The sequence below is a fragment of the Cetorhinus maximus genome, chromosome 12, assembly GCF_964194155.1.
Source record: "Cetorhinus maximus chromosome 12, sCetMax3.hap1.1, whole genome shotgun sequence".
NCBI classification, from domain to species: Eukaryota; Metazoa; Chordata; class Chondrichthyes; order Lamniformes; family Cetorhinidae; genus Cetorhinus; species Cetorhinus maximus.
The window spans coordinates 121,537,087-121,557,042 of NC_135890.1; the positions used below are offsets into that span (position 1 = coordinate 121,537,087).

Genomic DNA, 19,956 nt, shown 5'->3' on the forward strand with positions numbered 1-19,956 from the left:
TGTTTCACAACAATGCATTCTTGCTGCTTAATTGAGATAAATATTGGTCAAGAGAACAATTCTTGCTCTTCTTCAAGATAATGTCATGGGATCTTTTACAACCACTCGTCAGGGAAGCAGTGCCTCGGTATAATGTACGATTTAAATAGATCCAGACACATGGGTAGATATTTCATCGACCTGGCAGAGATAGGCTGAACAGCTGTGTTTCCTCAGAGCTGCTTGTGTTCCACTGTTGTAGCTTTGCAACAAATGCACCCACAGGTTGAGCAACCACCCTGGGGGGTTGTTTACAAAGTTCGGTCAGGTGGTGGAGGCGGCCTCAGGCCTGAGTCCAGGCTCAAAACCAAACCCCACCCTCCCCCAGCTCCTACCATCCCGCTAGAACCCCCCCCCCCCAACCAACCAAACCCTCGAGCTCCTGTCAGTACCTCCCCAGCTCCTCTGGTTCCCCTCAGCACCCCACTCCTTCGCTCCCACAGTCTCTCGTGGCGAGGTATCCCTTATTTTCTCCCCTCAAGAGTTGGTCACCGTGGCAACACAAACTCTTTGGGCCTACGCCCAGTGAATTTACGACATAAGGGAGAGGGGGCCAGGGATGGCAGCTCTTTGGAAATTCTTTGCCAAATAATCCCAAAGGATTGGGTTTGGCTCAAACCTCTCCAGACATCATGCTGAGAAATGACAAATGGGCAACTGGTCAGATGACTGGGCGACCGGGTGATAATGAGGTGTTATCCTATCAGCCTCACCCATGTTACTAGTGACAACTATTGAAGGCAGCATACACAGTAACCTGGGCCCGATGACACTATTTATTTACAACTCATGCTAGGGATGTGGGCATCACTGGCAAGGTCAGCGTTCGTTGGCCATCCCCAGTCGCCTTAAGAAGATAAAAAACAAAAAACTGCGGATGCTGGAAATCCAAAACAAAAACAGAAACAGAAATGCCTGGAAAAACTCAGCAGGTCTGGCAGCATCGGCGGAGAAGAGCACAGTTGACGTTTCGAGTCCTCATGACCCTCCAATAGAACTTCTGTACTCTTCTCCGCCGATGCTGCCAGACCTGCTGAGTTTTTCCAGGTATTTCTGTTTCTGTTTTTGCCTTAAGATGCTGGGGAGCCATCAGTTATCAGGCTTGATACAACAGAGTGACCACTTTGAGGAGCTGTCAGGGGTCAGTCATGTGGGTGCGGGATTAAGTCACAGAGGCCCAGGCTGGGTAAGGGCAGCAGGTTTCATTCTCCGAAAGGAGCATTAGCGAACCAGTGGGGTTTTTAACGACAACAGTCTCACAGTCACTTTTACTGAGACCGGCTTTATATTTCCCGACGGTTTCATTTGAAAAAAAAAGGAATCAAATTTCTCACGGGGCTGAATGTTTTTTCTTGTCGGGCGGGCGCGGACCCGACCCGGACGAGCGTAAGATGACGCACGATGACGACGGGCGAGTGTCCCGACACCATCGCGCACTCACGCGATATTTCGGTCTGTGGGCCTGTGCGGGAGTTGTCAGCGCGCCCGCCGACAATGAAGCGGCCTAACAAAGGCCCTTAATCAATAAACTGACTCGAATATTTTGCTGCCCATCTGACCGTTCGGTCGGCGGGTGGGCGGGCGAATAGGCCAAGCGGCCTTCGCATTTTTGGCGAAACCTCATCCACGGGCGGGACGAGGTTTCCACCAGTGATTTTTAAAAAAAATTACGAACTCCTAACGCTCATGTTTAACATGTCCCTGCTCATGTGATAGAGTCACAGGAGGGGACATGTTTTCATTATTTTTAATATCTTTACTTTTATTGCTAAAAATCTGAAGCTCCGAGGCAGCTCAAGGAGCTTTTACCGCGCGCGCGTTCCCGTGCATGTATGCACTTCCGCGCTCGGGCTCCTCCCGCCCCCACCCCGGCAGCGTAGAGCGCTGCAACGCGCGTTTCACGCTGACTGGCTGTTAACTGGTCAGCCAGCGAGAAATACATGTCGGGGCCTGATCGCGGGCAGCTTCGCGGCCGCTCCCGGCCAACGAGGGCTGAATCCCGCCCATGTGCACGCTAGGGTTGAACTCTCATTCTCCGGATTATTATCGGTAGCTTTTAGGGAACATCTTAAAAGGGAGGAGTGGTGGAGCGGCAGAGATTCAGGATGTCCACACGGCTTACAGCACAGCAGGTGGAGCAACGGGAGAGGGAAATGCCCCAGAGGCCAGAGCTGGAAACACACAAGAGTTCTTGGAGGATTGTACAGCTGGAGGAGGCTACAGAGATAGGAAGGGTCAAAGACAAGGAGGCATTTCAACATCAGGATGAGAACTTCATGACCACATGGTTGGTGGACTGGGTGCCAATGTAGAGCAGCAAGCACAGTGGGTGATAGGCCACTAATGTAAGTATACGTAATATGATGTCAGTGATATTGTAGCTGAAAGTTGCAATATATAGGATCATGGTACCTGCATATCTTGCTCTTGTCTAATTTTATTGCACGATTAGAAGGCTTTTTAAAATTCATTCGCAGGGTGTCAGGTTTCGCCGGCATTTTTTGCCTATTGCTAGTCGTCTTCGAGAAGGTGGTGGGAGGTCTTAGTAACTTAACTGCCCTGCGAGCTGGCCTAACAAGAGTGAACCGCACTGGTGTGGGGTTTGGAGTCACACATAGGCCAGACCTGGTAAAGGTGGCAGTTTACTGAGGGAACGCTGCACTGTCGGAGGGGCCATCTTGAAGATGAGAAGTTAAGCCACTCCCTCGCAGGAGAGGAATAAAAAATCCCATCTCACTATTTCGAAGAAGAGCAGGGGTTGGGGGGCTTCCCACTCCCCACTCCCCCCCGGCCAATATTTATCCCTCAGTCATCACCAAAGAAAACAGATTGTCACATTGCTATCTGTGGGATCTTGCTGTGTGTAAATTGGCTGCTGCATTTCTTACATTACAACAATGACGTCAAAAAGTACTCACTGGCTGTAAAGCACTTCGGGACATTGTGAAAGGCACCACATAAATGAAAGTCTTTCTCTCTAAAGGAACATTAAGGAACCAGTTGAAAGTTTGGGACAGTCCAACAGCTTCATGGTCACTTTCAACTGTAATTTGCTTTTTTTAATTTCCATGTTTTTAACTGAAACCTAATGCTCAAAATGTCACTGTGGGTTTGAAAGGCACGTTCTCTGGAGGTGATTAGTCATGTAACCACTTCACTATCAAACACTAAGAACAAAACAATTCAAACTCACTCGGGTGTATACTCACCATGTACATGGGCGAACCACACAAAGTTGCTGCCAACATGTTGGTCTGTAAATATCGGGCAAAGCCAAAGTCAGCTGTGTTCAAATTAGAGGAGAAAAGGGTTCAGCGATATTGCCAAAGCAAGTCCGCACTGTGTTTACACTTCAAACATTACAAGAGGTTTTCAACAAAGTAACACAGCCAGCATGTTTGGGGTGCACTCATGTTATCAAAGCAATCATTTCCACTCAATTGGAAATAACTCGTTAAGTTACACCCTTTAACTGTTATCATCATGGAGGAATCACCACCCCAAAGGGTTGCAAATCCTTCAGGATTGCTCTGGAGTCTCCCAAGAATCAAAGAGCAATCTCCAGCCCGAAGCTGCAGGCAAAAACACAAGGGGGCAAAATCATCAGGACATTTAAAACACTGAGTTCTTTTTCATTTTCTCCGAGTGTTTCCACTTAATCACACACACAAAAAAATCTGGAGGTGGGGCAGAAACGCCATTGATTGGTTAAGTCAAGAGTTCAATCAGATAAGAGTCTGTTCATGTTTTGATTGGCTATGAAACAACAGGGCAATGGAGTTGTGGGAATGTCAGGTGGGACAATTTGAAACAAGAAACCATGTGATGAAACCCAAGGAAGACATCCAACTAGAGTTGGCAATCCCATGTGATAAGTAGGCCCATGTTAGGAGAGACTTTCTAGGGAGTGAGCCAGATCTTCGACAGGGCAGATCTCTGACAAGATTTCTCTCTCTCCCGATTCACATCCAAGCCTATTTCTGCAGCTGACGAATGACTTGAAATATTTTTGGCAGGTTTTCCAGCCTCCTCTTTTGAACCCATAACTGTAGGGATGTCTAACTCTGGTTGGACATTTTCTTGGAAGATTTCATCACAAGACCTCCTGTCTCCAACTGCCCCATCCCCGCCAATGGGCACCTGGCGCATTCATTGTCACTGTGCCCTGCCTTCCTACAACCAAATTGGAATACCAAAAAACTCTTTCTGGCAGGATTTTCCCAATGGGATTTGGAATCCCAACGTTTGGAACAAACAGAAGTCCTGAGCTTGCAGGCAATAAGGCCGGTACAGCCATATTCCTGGAGATGGTCTCCTGATTGGGTAGCGAGCTTGGAGGTGACCAATTAAGGACGGTAGGTGGGTCCTCGATGCCGCCAGCCAAAGAGGGCCCACAGCTTTGGATCCTCACAGCATCACTGGCAGAGGTATGGGTGCTGCTGAGGTGGATAAAGAGGGCACCTCAACATGGAGGCACTCTCCCAGGGGTAAGTTTAAAATACAACTTCAGCGAGGCCAAGCAGACAGACCCCTCTGATTGGAAGGAAATTCCCTCCAGGTGAATTATACGGGCTGTGAGTGCAGCCTTTTCTGGAACTGGCCCCCTCTTTGGGGGGAATAGGGCCTCCAACTCCCATGGGCCCCATGCCTTCTGCTGGGAGGTCTCCTCCGCTAAGTTGAGGGCCTCCCTACGAGGCAGGGAGTCGCCTCGCTGCTGATTGAATACCGGCCAGCACTCGAAATGGTCCCTAATTGGGGCCTTCAATGTGCACATTGGTTTCTCTCCTCCGGTGAGCAGGCAGAGGATCTGCCTCTGGGCCATCCCTGGGATACTTCCCCAGCAGCGGGAGCACATTGGGATGGTTCCCCACTACTCTCCCAGCACCCCGTCTCCTATCCCAGCACCAGGCCACGAAAATTCAATCCTTTGTGACCTAGTTGGCAGATTCTTGACTGTTCATCGAAAAGTGTTTCCCCACCATTCCAATATTTTTATAACAGGCAAACAAGAATGTTAAAAGAGGAATTTATTTCTGCCCCTGCATTGTTTCTCCTTGCAGAAGCCTCCTGGTTTTTAGTCCCTGGAGGCTCCGGGGCAACACAGATCAGGAAATTTGGGTAGGTGGAATGAGCCAGGGTTGTAGGGGGCGGAGGATGGTGCAGAGACAGGTGAGGCCACCGAGGGATTTAAAGACAAGGGTGAGAACCTTTAAACTAAATGTTGGGGGACTGGAAGCCAATTTCAGGCTTGGGGTAAAAGGCAAACAGGACTTGCGGATGAATTGGATACGGACAGCGCAGTTTTGGATGAGCTCAAATTCCCAGAGGGTGGTGGGTGGGAGGCTGGCCAGAGATCACTGGGGTAGTTGCGTTTACAGATAATATCTGGTTGAGGGTTTCAGCAGCAGGTGATGCAGGGCCTGGAGATATTCAATATTACAGAGGTAGAAATAGGCAGTCTTGGCGCTGGAGGGGTGACGGGAGTTAAAAGCTCAGCTGGGGGTTGATGTTGCAAAGTGGGGGGGGTGAAAATGGGATGACGTTAAATCTTTATTAAATGCACTCAATGTATTTGCTTTTCTTGCAGGGCAGGGGATACCAGACTCTAAGAACTCAGGGTCAGATAAGGACAGCAAGATTTTCTACAGCAGAAATAACTAGTCAATTGGGTAACAGTGCCAAGGAAAACACTTGGGGAGGAAGAAAGCAGGCAGAAAGAGCCTCAATTTCTGGGCAACTTCTCACATTTCGGATACACAAGTTGGTGCCCAGACCCGAAAAGAAGCAAATTTTCTTGTTGGGACTAAGTAAAGCTCACAGCTTTCGATGAAGCCTGGTTAACTGGTCTGGCTCAAACTGGTTGGTTTTGATTATTGATTATTTACAATTCTTATTCTCTTTGTAACAGGAACGTAGCCTTCCAACAACACTCTTTATTCTAAGCATTGTTAAATTCTTCTCTGTCATTACTAAATATGGCACGAGAAGCAGCAACGTTCACGGAGAGAGACATGAACCAAGCCTGGAAAGGATAATGTTTTGCATTTGTACAGTGCCTTAAAACGTCCCAAAACGTTTCACAGAGGTGTCATTCATCTGGCACTGAGCCTCCTAAGGAGACATTAGTAGAGGTGATTAAACATCTGGCCAAAGGGGTAAGCTTTAAGGAGCTTCTTAGAGGAAGAGACTAAGGTGGAGGGATTTAGGGTGGGAATTTAAGAGCTGTGGTGAAGACAGTTGAAGGCACAGCTGCCAGTAGTGGAGAGGTTAAAATCAGATGTGCAAGAGGCCAGAATTGAAGGAGCATTGAGAGTTGTGGGGTTGGAAAAGATTACAGAGATAGGGAGGGAAAAGGCCACGCTAGGATATGAAAACAAGGATGAGAATTTAAAAACCAAGACATTGTTGAACAGGGACCTGATGGAGGTCAGCGAACGTGGGATGATGGATGATTGGGAGATTGAAGAGAGTTAGGATATGGGCAGCAGAGAGAGCTGCAAACTGTGAAATTAATCATTTAAGTTGCTGACTCGCGGTGAGTGAGATATCAGAGAAATGTTAAACATATCACGGAGACGGTTGGTATATTGTGATTTTGCTTGGACAATCCAATATTAGATTTTGACCGTCCAATCTTGGATCTGTGTCGGCAGGGAGCATGTTGAGTGTAGATCGCTGGGAAGACTAATGCATTGATGGCCTTTATCATGAGGGTGCTGGAATACAAAGCAGAGGAAATAATTTTTCAGCTGTCCAGAGTTTTGGTCAGGCCCCCCACAGAGTAACTGTGTTCAGTTCTGGACATCACAGTGCAGGAAGGAGATATTGGCCTTGCAAATTCACCAGAATAATATTGAGGTTAAAATGTTAAATTATGATGGCAGATTGCATAAACTTGGCTTCTATTCCCTCGAGTCCAGAGGCGCTTTGATCAAAGTGCTCTAAACGACAAAGGACCCGGCTTTCCCAGGATGTTCCTCATCCTCTTCCTCCCAGAGGAGAATCCCCATAGGAACCATTTGGCAACCAAATCCTTTTGTTTTGTTTTTTCTTAAAACAAACTAGAGATCGTTTTAAGGGAAACTCAAATAAACCTTCAGAAACCGTGTCCTCATCTGTTCAGGTGGGCGTAAAGATCCCACGGCATCCACTGACAAAGAAATGAGAGCTCTCCCAGTGTGCTGGCCAACATTTCTCCTTCAAATAGCTGCACAGATTAATTGCTCATTCATCTCATTTTGGGCTAAGCACTTTGGGATGGTTTTCCTGTGAGGAAAAGAGCTACGGAAATGCAAGTTTTATGTGCAAAATGGCTGCTGCATTTGTCTATGTGACAACAGTGAATGCCAAGTAATTCATTGGATGCCAAGCCAGATATTATTTCGTTCAGCTGAGGGGTGGCTTAATACAGATCTTTAAAATTTGAAAGGTTTTGATTGAGTGGATACAGAGGGAATGTTTCCCCTTGCGGGGAAGAGCAGAACTAGAGGCCGTCAATATAAGACAGTCCCCAAGAAACCCCATAGGGAATTCAGAAGAAACTTCTTTACCCAGAGAATGTGAGAATGTGGAACTCGCTACCACAGGGAGTGGTTGAGGTGAATGGTATTGATGCATTGAAGAGGAAGCTGGATAAGTACATGGTGGAGAAGGGAACAGCGGGTACGGTGATAGAGTTTGATGAGGAAGGATGCGAGAAAGCTCGAGTGAAGCATGAACACTGGAATGGACTGGCTGGGCCAAATGGCCTGTTCTTGTGCTGTGTATTCTATGTAATTTTAGGTAAAGCCCTTTGGGAATATGATACAATGTTGTATAAATGCAAGGTTTTCCCCCCAATATACTCAAGCTGTTATGTGCCTTATTCTAAAAGCCAAGTTATTCATAGAATGATAGAGCGCAGAAGGAGACCATTCGGCCAGTCATGTTTATACCAGCTCTTTGAAGGAGCTGTCCAAATAATCCCACTGGCCCTGTTCTTTGCCCACGCCCCCTGCAAAGTTAAACAGTACAATCATGGGGATAGTGTGTCCGAGAGGGACCCATCCCACAGCAACATACGTGGAGGGTCCCCACAGCCGGCCTGGACTCTCACCTATCTTGATGCGGATATTGTTGGGGTTGGATTTACGGCCTCCGATGCAGGACAGTAGGATGTTCTGTGGTTTCAGGTCACGGTGGATGACCCCTTTGCTGTGCAACATCTTCATGGCCCCCGCTATCTGCTGCAGGAAAAGTCGGATGGTGTCCTCGCTGAGGGTCCCCTTCGCTGGAAAGTAAACATGAGGTCAGGCACCAGCTTTTGGTTTAACTCGGAGACGTGTTCTCTCTTATCGGAAAAACGTACTGCAGCTGGTGAATCGAGTGACTGGGATTCAGGGTGCTGTGCTCTGAGAATGCGCTGTCATTGGCTTCCTAATCAACCTCTAATCCTATCGGAGTGCACGTACTGACCATCCCTTTGTAACCATTGGGCCGAGTGCTTTATGTAAAAGTACTAACCTGCAATCGGCAAGGCCCCAAAGCAGGGTCCTCGTTCACACTGTGACACTGCGCATTTACTCTGCATGCAGTCTCCTGTCTTCACCTTACACATCCAACCACGCAAAGCAACTCTTCAATTCAGCCATGTTATAAACTGAGACACCAATTTATCTTTATAAAGAAAGAATCCCAGAGAACAATCGATGTGCACAATAATTTTTTTTATCAAGTGGTCAATTCTCTGTGGCTGAACACCAAACAAACTGAGTGGACTATCAATACTGTGTGATGGTCTGTTTAAGGTTTTCTTTCTGTCTAACTCCTACAGTAAGTGACGAGGTTAAATGGATACAAGTTGAAAGCAGTAAAGTTACAAAAATGTGAAAATGGACCGTACCCTGTTCCCTGGGGGGGTGGGGAGGGGAAAGCTTTTAAAGTACCCTGTCACAAAGGAGGTTACATATTGGAAACAGGCTAGCAAAGGATTTAAGTACAAATCGACTGGTCCATTGAAAATCACTGCCTGTGTTTGAGTCAGTTCTGTCTACATACAGATTAAGAGGGCATACAGAGGGCATTAAGCTGCCCTCACCACAGGGGCTTCTCTGATCATGTAATATTTAAGAAGCACCAGTGAATACGAGGTCTACTAACCTTTTTTTTTCATTTGTTCATGGGACATGGGCATCGCTGACTAGACCAGCATTTATTGCCCATCCCTAATTGCCCTAGTTCAGAGGGCATTTTAAGAGCTAACCACATTACTGTGGGTCTGGAGTCACATGTAGGCCAGACCAGGTAAGGACGGCAGATTTCCTTCCCTAAAGGACATTAGTGAACCAGATGGGTTTTTACAACAGTCGACAATGGGTTTTGTGGTCACCATTAGACTTTCAATTACAGATTTTTATTGATTTCCAATTTCACCATCTGCTGTGGTGGGATTCGAACCCAGGTCCCCCAGAGCATTAAGAAAAAAGCAAAATACTGTGGATGCTGGAAATCTGAAACAAAAACAGGAAATGCTGGAAAAACTCAGCAGGTCTGACAGCATCTGTGGAGAGAGAAACAAGGTTAACGTTTTGGAGTCTGCATGACCCTTCTTCAGAGCTGGTCATACAGACTTGAAACGTTAACTCTGTTTCTCGCTCCACAGATGCTGTCAGACCTGCTGAGTTTTTCCAGCATTTCCTGTTTTTGTTTCCCAGAGCATTACCCTGGATCTCTGGAATACCCTCCAGTGACAATATCACTCCACCACCACCGCCCCAACCTATACAGAACACCAGCATTAGAACATCCAGCCAATCAGCACATTCTAGAAATCCTGTAGCTTTACTTAACACTGAAGAGACAGAACTTGTCTTGAGCGCTCCATGTAACTTCTCAAGGACTCTAGAGATATAGATAGTGCCTTACCTTTGAAAGAAAGGACTTGCACTTATATACTGCCTTTCATGGCCTCAGGCTGTCCCACAATGCTTCACACGTCAATTGATTTGTTTGGATTGTAGTCATTCTTGAAGTTTAGGAAATATGACAGACAATTTTCACACAGCAAACTCCCACAAATGTGATAATGACAATTCACCCATTTTATTAATGTTGTGAGACGAATAAATATTGGCCCCAGGGCACTGGGGAGAACTCCCCTGCTCCTCTTCAAAATGGTCCCATGGGATCTCAGCTGAAGTCATATCCAGCACAAAGGAAGGTGGTTGTGATTGTTGGACGCCAATCATCTCAGCTCCAGAACATCACTGCAGGAGTTCCTCAGAGTAGTGTCCTGGGCCCAACCATCACTGACCTTTCTTCCATCATAAGGTCAGAAGTGGGGATGTTCATTGATTATTGTACAGTGCTCTACACCATTTACAACTCCTCCAATACTGAAGAACTTCATATCTACCTGTGGCAGGACCTGGATGACATTCGAGCTTGGGCTGACAAGTGGCAAGTAACATTCGTGCCACACAAGTGCCAGGCAATGACCATCCCCAACAAGAGAGAGTCTAACCATCGCCCCTTGACATTAAATAGCATTACCATCACTGCATGCTCCACTATCAACATCCTGGGAGTTACCATTGACAGGAACTGAACTTATCCAACCATATTAATATCTTAGCTACAAGAGCAGGTCAGAAGCTGTGAATTCTGCAGAAAGTAACTCATATCCTGACTCCCCAAAGCCTGTCCACAATCTACATGGCACAAGTCAAGAGTGTGATGGACTATTCCCCACTTGCCTGGATGAGTGCAGCTCCAACAACACTCAAGAAGCTCGACACCATCCAGGACAATGCAGCCTGCTTGGTTGGCACCACATCCACAAACATTCAATCCCTCCACCACCGACGCACAGTAGCAGCAGTGTGTGTACCATAAACCATTTACAAGGTGCACTGCAGGAACTCACTTCAACAGTACCTTCCAAACACATGACCTCTACCACCTCAAAGGACAAGGGCAGTAGATGCATGGGAACATCACCACCTGCAAGTTCCCCTCCAAGCCACTCACTATCCTGACTTCACTGTCGCTGGGTCAAAATCCTGGAACTCCCTTCCTTCAGCACTGTGGATGTACCTACACCATATGGACTGTATCAATGAGGCAGCAAACCAATGAGGAAGCATGACCCAGACCTCCCTGTCGCTTGCCATTTCAACACACCACCCTGCTGTCATGCCCACATGTCCGTCCTTGGCCTACTGCATTGTTCCAGTGAAGCTCAACGTAAACTGGAGGAACAGCACCTCATCTTCCGACTAGGCACTTTACAGCCTTCCGGACTGAATATTGAATTCAACAACTTTAGATCATGAACTCTCTCCTCCATCCCCACCCCCTTTCCAATCCCCCTTTTTTCCAATAATTTATATAGATTTTTCTTTTCCCATCTATTTCCATTATTTTTAAATGTATTTCCATCCATTGTTTTATCTCTACCTTTTAGCCTATTTCAATCCCTTCCCCCCACCCCACCCCCACTAGGGCTATCTGTCCCTTGCTCGTCCTGCTTTCTACCCTTAATGTCACCTATTAGCACATTCCTTAGATAATATCACTACCGTCAACACCTCTTTGTCCTTTTGTCTATCTCCACTGGCCCTCTATCCAGCTCTACTGGTGCCATCCCCCCCACCCCTTAAACCAGCTTATATTTCACCTCTTTTCTATTTTTCCTTAGTTCTGTTGAAGAGTCATACGGACTCGAAATGTTAACTGTGTTCCTCTCCGCAGATGCTGTCAGATCAGTGGAGTTTTTCCAGGTATTTTTATTTTTGTTTTGCAGCAAACCTTGCTCTTTATGGGAATTTGCTGTGCATGTTTCCCACATTACAGCAATGTAAACACTTCAAATGTACTTCACTGGCTGTAAAGCAACTTGGGACACCATGAGGGCATGAAAGGTCTTTGTTTCTTTCTATCTATCTCGTTCAGGAGATAAATATACAAGTGACACTATCAGTCACACGCAATGATGAACTCTATTTGCACTGTGCTGAGTAAATACAGCCAGATGTAATCGTTTCTACAGCTGGCCAATCAGTAGCATCATTATTTTCTACCACTCTACAAAGCCATCTTTATTGCAGACTTACAATGGAGATAATCAGCAAGGTCACCACCATTACAGTACTGGAAAACACAAAAACACAGACGGTGAGTTAGTCAAGTTACATTGTCCAATTGTATGTGACACAATCTAAAATGGGTTATCAGTTGCAGTGTAACGTAAAAATAGATCAGACCAGGCAAACCCAGTCTGTAATCAGTTGGAAAGGAATCTCGGCTGCCGCAAGCTTCTGCTCACGCGAAACTGCAAGCCAGGTACAATAAATCGGACCCCGCTGACATCAGCAAACATTGTGTGGCAGGAACGTAGCCTGGGAGTTCAGGGAGAGTTGGGGCACCACACATGCTTTTCCCTAAACCTGGAGATTGCACTCTGATTCATAACATCTGCTTCTGGCATGGGCAGCTGTAACCTGAAAGCAAGAATTCATGACATTTAACCCACCGGGTAGCCCAAAGCATGTTGGATAACTCACCTCCATCACCAGATAGACAGAGTTTGCCACTTCCTGTAAAATGGAAAGATGACAATTAGAAATAATAGCATTTTGATACATTACACTCTTGCTAACCACTGGTCCACGGACCTTATTTCCTGTTGCTATGATTTTATGATCTTTCTCTTTGAATATTTCCCATTGTAAGCTGCTATGTCAACATTTACCATTCATCATTGCTATGTCAACTGTCACAATGTAGTTACACATTCTGACCACCAGGCTGGTTCCATGGAGTTAACTTCTGAAGTTTTTTTCCTCTCTCAACCCTGCGACAATTTTGTGCAGAGAAAAAATTTGCATTTATCAAATAACCTTGGACAGTGTCACAGATAATTTACAGTCAAATAAAGTTTACAAGGAGGTTTAAATCATTCAATTCTTTGCCACAACTTTTGGCCCCTCCCTTGTTGCAGTGATGGACTTGTATTGGGTTATTAATCAGCTTGTATCATCGGCTATCTGTCCACTCCCTCAGCTAAGCTTTTTTATTAATTCATTCAGCGGATGAGGTTAGTCGCTGGTAAGATCAGCATTTATTGCCCATCGCTAATTACCCTTGAGAGGATGATGGTGAGCCGCTCACTGAATGTCTTGCTAGGCCACTTCAGAGGACAGTTAAGAGTCAACCACAATACTCTGGGTCTGGAGTCTCGGCATAAAATCCCATCTGGTTCACCAATCTGGTAGTTTCATATTCATCATTACTGATACTAGCTTTATATTCCAGATTTTACTTAATTAATTGAATTTAAAGTCCCCAGTTGCCATTCAGTGATTATAAACTCATGTCAAGGATTATTCACCCAGTTCTCTGGATTACCAGTCCGGGAGCATAACCATTTACCATTCCCTGGTTACATGCAATGCCAGCTCCCAAATAAATTGCAAGGATCTCGAGAGTGTCCATGTGGACTGAACCACTGCACATGCATTAGTCAATACACTCGCTCACATGAGGTACTGCCTTTGTGGCGCCAACAAGGACTGACTCCATTCTTCCTTGCCAACATGCAAGACGTATCCACTGAGATCTGCAGCCCTACGCAATGGAAGTTACTGATGTAAAAGTACCATGTCATGGTGGTAGCACATGCGCTGGTCCCATCCCACATGCCTGTGCGTTGACAGGTGTGATGCCCTCCTTATGTCAAGGCATAAGACCAGAGCCTGCTCAATTCAACTCAACGTGAACCAGTGAGAGCTGGGGAAGTCTGTTCAAGAACATGGGCGGAATTTTCTGCTCTTGCTGATGGCAAGCCTGGAGGCAGGAAGGACATTTACTTCAGCGGGATGGTGGCATACTAGAAACCGGCTGGAGGCTTCCCATCTCCACCAGAATTAAGTTCTGTCGAAGGCCCATGGTCAACCTTCCTGCCCCGTCTATTGAGGCCTTTAAGAGGCCAATTAACGATCACTTAAGGGTCTCAGCTCACCACAGCCGGTATTAGCCCAGTTGCAAGCAGGGCTGTCACCATGTAGCGTGCACAACAAGTTAAACAGTTTGGGCCACTTGTCACACCATGGAGTTGGAGGTGGATGGTTTCCCTCAATCAAAGGCACTCAATGCCTGATCAAGGGACTGGATATCGGGGTGGGGGGCGCTGCTGAGAGCCATCTCCTGACTTGCTTCTGATCCCTCCTGCCCACCTCACCCCACCCCAACCCATCCCACATTACTCACCTGTGGCCTGCATCACTCAGGTGATCCTAGGACTCAAGTGCCTGTCCTTCTGGCAGCAGCCACGGCCTCCCCGGTGGCGCTACTGAGCACAGGAGCTGCCGCCCTCTGATTGGCCCCCAGGGATCTTGATTCCAGGGGAATTCCCGCCCGCGGCCTTGCCGCTGCCCGATCAGCTTGTGATTCAGCTGGCCTTCCCAAAAACCGGTATCTCACTGGCTCCCCAGTCAGCAGGCAAAATCCCCTGATGCCTCAACAACATTCTGCCCCATGACCCCATTGCGGTGGAACTTAAGTTTATCTCTGGTGATTCTGCTGACTGTGTGGGGTTTGTTAGTCCGTAGCCATTGTCTGTAATATAGGTTAAAGGTCCCTTTAACCCCAGTGTTAACCGGCTGCCAGACAGGGTTAATTGTATTGCTGATTGGTAAAGAAAATATGAAAAACAGACACCATTATTAGGTCACGTGATTTCAATAAATGCATGAACTTGAACTTTAACCTTTTTGTGTGTTTGTTTTAAAATGATACAAGAAAAATCATTTTGATCATTGCAAATATTTTACTTCCTTGGTTACTGAGTGGTGGTGTTTGTTAATAGATGTGTGTGTGTGTGTGTGTGTGTGTGAAGTAAATATCTACTTTGTCTATGAGGTGTTTTCTATTAAAATTAATTCTTGCAGCTAAAAACGGTTTAATGTAGCTCTGTATGTAACTCATCAGTGATTTTTGTTGGACAAACACTAATCTACACAATGTTCACCTACTGTAACAGATGTCAGTCTAGATAAACAGAAGTAGAGGGGATGATTTCCACCCCCCACCTCCCCCCAATGTCAATACGGCTACCAAAGCAAATCCTTCCCCAAGGGGTTTAAGGTAAAGAAAAATCTTGCACTCGAGCAGACCAGCACATGATGAACTAATTATCAGACTTCAGATAGAGCCAGTAATAAACAGGGCCATTTATAATAAACTTTAGCAGTATTAACTTATCTAAATATGTACACAGCCCAGCCTAGACTAGACTCTGCACGGAAAGTACAATGGAAGGTCAAACTGTACTCTCTGGACTCAGCTGTTATTAACCACTAGATACTTTATAGAGGGGATGGGAATCAGAGGATTGGACTTGTATTAACAACTTGCATTTATATGGCACCTTTTAATCTAGCAAAATGGCTCAAGTCATTTCACAGGAGTGATTATCTGACAAATGTTTGTTATCAAGCAATGTAAGGGGATATATTGGGACAGGTGACCAAAGGTTTGGTCAAGACGTAGGTATTAAGGAGCACCCTTAAGGAGAGGAAAGGGGTATAGAGGTTTAGGAAGGGAATTCCAGAGCTCATGCCCCAGGCAGCTGAAGATACGTCCGCCAATTGAACAGCAATGGAAATCTGGGAAATGTGAGAGGCCTGAATTGGAAAAGGGCAGGTATGCTGGAGGGTTGTGGGGGGCTGGAGGAAGTTACAGAGATAGGGAGGGTTTTTTAAAAATTCATTCATGGGATGTGGGCTTCACTGGATGGGCCAGCAATTATTGCCTGTCCCTAATTGCCCTTGAGAAGGTGGTGGTGAGCTGCCTTCTTGAACTGCTGCAGTCCATATGGTGTAGGTACACCCACAGTACTGTTAGGGAGGGAGTTCCTGGATTTTGACCCAGCGACAGTGAAGGAACAGCGATATATTTCCAAGTCAGGATGGTGAGTGACTTGGAGGGGAACTTCCAGGTGGTGGTGTTCCCATCTATCTGCTACTCTTGTCCTTTTAGATGGTAGTGGTCATGGGTTTGGAAGGTGCTGTCTAAGGAGCCATGGTGAATTCCTGCAATGCATCTTGTAGATGGTACACACTATTGCTACTGTGCGTCTGTGGTGGAGGGAGCGAATATTTGTGGATGGGGTGCCAATCAAGCGGACTGCTTTGTCCTGGATGGTGTCAAACTTCTTGAGTGTTGTGGGAGCCGCACTCATCCAGGCAAGTGGGGAGTATTCCATCACACTCCTGACTTGTGTCTTGTAGATGGTGGACAGGCTTTGGGGAATCAGGAGTTGAGTTACTCACTGCAGGATTCCTAGCCTCTGACCTGCTCTTGTAGCCACAATATTTATATGGCTAGTCCAGTTCAGTTTCTGGTCAATGGTAACCCCCAGGATGTTGATAGTGGGGGATTCAGCGATGGTAATGCCATTGAACATCAAGGGGCGATGGTTAGATTCTCTCTTGTTGGAGATGGTCATTGCCTGGCAGTTGTGTGGCGTGAATGTTACTTGCCACCTGTCAGCCCAAGCCTGGATATTGTCCAGGTCCTGCTGCATTTGGGTGTAGGGGCTGGAGGAGGTTACAGAGATAGGGAGGGTCGAGGCCACAAAGTGCTTTGAAAACAAGGAAGATGAATGCAATGGGTTGCTGCTGTTGTGAGCCATCCAAAGCAGTACCAGCAGGTCAATGCAGAATAATGATTATCAAGCAGGTTCGCAATCCGATTGCTACAGGTGAAAGATATTGGTGAAAGAGAGATAGAGAAGCATTGGTAGCTGTGATTCCTGCTCCCATTTGCTATGCAGTGATCCACTGGAAAGTTCCGTTTGAATGGGGCAGGAGGGCAGGGCGATTTTGGAGGGCTAATGGCGACTGCTATCAAATGAGGTCTGCTGCAGGTATCTTCCAGGGTTCAGCTGGTGCAGCCAAACCCCTTTATTTTATAGGAGTTTACTCACACCCACCCTACAAGCAATTAATTGAGAGCCTAACAGAGGGTCCTAACAATAGAGTGCCCATTCAAAGACTGGATGGATGCTCGATCTCTGCAAGTGTAGATAAGTTAAACTAGGTGAGATGAAGACTGGTTTGAATCATTAAGCTGCTTAATTCGTGGAAATGCTGAGAGGTCATTTGCCCCTGGCTGGAGGGTCCAGATCACGAGGGCAGTGCCTCAGAACAAGGGGTCGTCCATTTTGTGCTGAGATGAGGAGAAATTTCTTCACTCAGAGGGTTATGAATCTTTGAAATTCTCTACCCCAGAGATCTGTGGGTGCTCAGTCATTGAGTACATTTAAGATAAAGGTCAACAGATTTTTAGACACTAAGGGAATCAAGGGATATGGGAATAGGGTGGGAAAGTGAATTCGAGGCAGAAGATTGGTCATGTTCATAATGAATGGCGGAACAGGTTCAAGGGCTGAATGGTCTAGTCCACCTTCTACTCCTTATGTTCTTAAGGTGTAAATGTGCACAGCAATAAGTACAATTGGATTTGCTTAATTCAAGTTAGTATAACTTGGCTTCACGTAATGATATAAAAATAATGAACACATAATGCTATCCAATTTGGTGAATCAGTTTACTTCATATTTCAAGGGGAAATGTCCCTCTTTTCACCACCTTTATCAAGCCGACTACCTGCTCAACATACAGCTCCCAAAAGCCAGACTACTTTCCTTGGAGTCTTTTTTTAATTTATTCATGGGACGTGGCCAACATTGGCAAGGCTAGCATTTACCGCACATCTCTAAATGCCCTCGAGAAGGTGGTGGTGAGACACCTTCTTGAAGGACACCAAGAGGCCTCCACAGGCCACTTATATTCAATTGCATTGCTGTGGGTCTGGAGTCACATATAAGCCAAACCAGTATAGGACAGCTGATTTCCTTCCCTGAAAGATATTAGGCCTGTGTTCTTTTAATAAACGCTCTTTTAGCTGTTTGCAAAACAAAAATGTAAACAATGGGCCATCTTACAGGAGATCAAAGCATTTTCCAACCCAATGGTGATTAGCATTCTTCTAAAAACACAGACAAATGAACAAACCACTTATTGTTTCGTGGCTGGGATGAGGTAGATGGAAAGGGAAGAGCCACCTATGGAGTGTAAACGCTAACACTGACTAGTTGGGCCGAATGGCCTGTTTCTGTGCTTTACATTCTGTTTAATTCTACATAGAAGCAAACTCAGGTTAGCAATTTAACTACCTATATACCTATATAACTACCTCAATAAAAAACCAGCAGCATCGATGAAACACAGCTACATAACTGAAGTTATCAGGGTGATTGGAACGGATGTTGTTCAAGATGTCAAGGATTTGAGTCCTAATAACGGCCGATAATCCCATTTATCCTGCCCAATGTAAAGCAACACCTGGCACATAAAACAGGCCAACAGTTCAGTGTGGCTACGAGTGTAAGGAGCTACAATGTGGATGAGATATCAGTAGAAACCCGGAACTCTCTCTCAAAAAAAAAGGTTGTGGATGCTGGGGGCTGATGGCAGCTTTCACAACTGAGGCTGATAGATTTGTTTCTTGGGTAAGGGATGGATTTGAGGTAGAGATCAACCACGATCTAACTGAATAGCAGAGCCTGCTCGAGGGGCTGAATGTCATCCTCCTGCGTCTATTATTATAAGTAGGTCAGGGCTGCAAGCATTGAGATTAGTATACCTAATATTTTGGCCTTCAAAATTAATTAATGTTAATTAACAGAGGCGCTGAACTGAATTTCACACTCACGCTCCTGTCACAGGCTGCCCAGGGCAAAGAACTGCAAATAAGACAATCTACACAGCAAAGCTATCAAATTTAACAGTGGGTTCTGTTGCCTTGGTAAGTGACATTTAAATACAAGAATAATGAATCAGCTAAACATAACCAGTGACAGTCACTCACTGACTCATTCCTCAGGGCAATGTCTTTACCAAACAAAAGAACTCCGGAAGGAAGCGTCTTCTCTTAGCAGAGAGGTCAATAACCAGGAGACGTAGACTTAGATAGATTGGCAGAAGGATTAGAGGACAAAAACTAAAATACCTGGAAAAACTCAGCAGGTCTGGCAGCATCTGTGGAAGGGAGCACAGTTAACGTTTCGAGTCTGCATGACTCTTCAACAGAACGCGTTCTGTTGAAGCGTCATGCGGACTCGAAACGTTAACTGTGCTCCCTTCCACAGATGCTGCCAGACCTGCTGAGTTTTTCCAGGTATTTTTGTTTTTGTTTTCGATTTCCAGCATCCACAGTTTTTTGCTTTTATCTTAGAATTAGAGGACAGTTGAGAAGTAATCGTTTTCACCCAGAGGGTGGTGGGGGTCTGGAACTCACTACCTGAAAGGCTGGTAGAGGCAGAAACCTCTCATTGATATACGCTTGAGGTGACCTAGCCTACAAATCTATGGATCCAGATTTGGAAGGTGGGATTAGACTAGACAGCTCTTTTTCAGCCAGCAGAGGCAGATGGGCCAAATGGCCTTACCCTGGACCATAAATCTTTCTGTTTCCAACCTGTAAGCAGATCTCACTGCGCAATGCAGAGTAGCACAACAAGAGAGAATGGACCTGTGCTTATACAATGTATCATCTCTCTCAAAGACACTTTGCTCATTCCACTCACACCCTGACCTAGAATCATAGAATGGTTACAACACATTTGGCTTTTTGAGTCCATGCCAGCTCTCTGTAAGAGAGCAATTTAGCTTGTCCCACTCTTTCCTCATAGCCCTACAACTTTTTCTCTTCAGGTGCTTATCCAATTGCCTTTGAAAACCAGAGTTCCATCAGTATCCACCACCCACTGGAAACTTAGAGAACGCACCAACCCACAAAGTTCCTGTTGCTTGATTTTAAAATTCTCGTCCTTGTTTTCAAATCCCTCCGCCCCACCCCCATCTCTGTAACCTC

General features: G+C 45.9%; 1 protein-coding gene across 4 annotated transcripts in view; it reads right to left on the bottom strand.

Moving 5' to 3' along the window:
- ulk1b (unc-51 like autophagy activating kinase 1) overlaps positions 1-19,956 on the bottom strand; it is a 104,491-nt gene that overhangs the window by 65,287 nt on the left and 19,248 nt on the right. For all 4 annotated transcript variants that reach the window (XM_078554532.1, XM_078554531.1, XM_078554530.1 and 1 more), the window contains exons 4-7: positions 12,582-12,614; positions 12,132-12,168; positions 8,135-8,308; positions 3,249-3,322 (exon numbers count right to left, since the gene is read on the bottom strand). In XM_078554532.1, the coding sequence (XP_078410658.1) occupies positions 3,249-3,322; positions 8,135-8,308; positions 12,132-12,168; positions 12,582-12,614 (318 nt within the window). The remainder of the gene's footprint in view (positions 1-3,248; positions 3,323-8,134; positions 8,309-12,131; positions 12,169-12,581; positions 12,615-19,956) is intronic.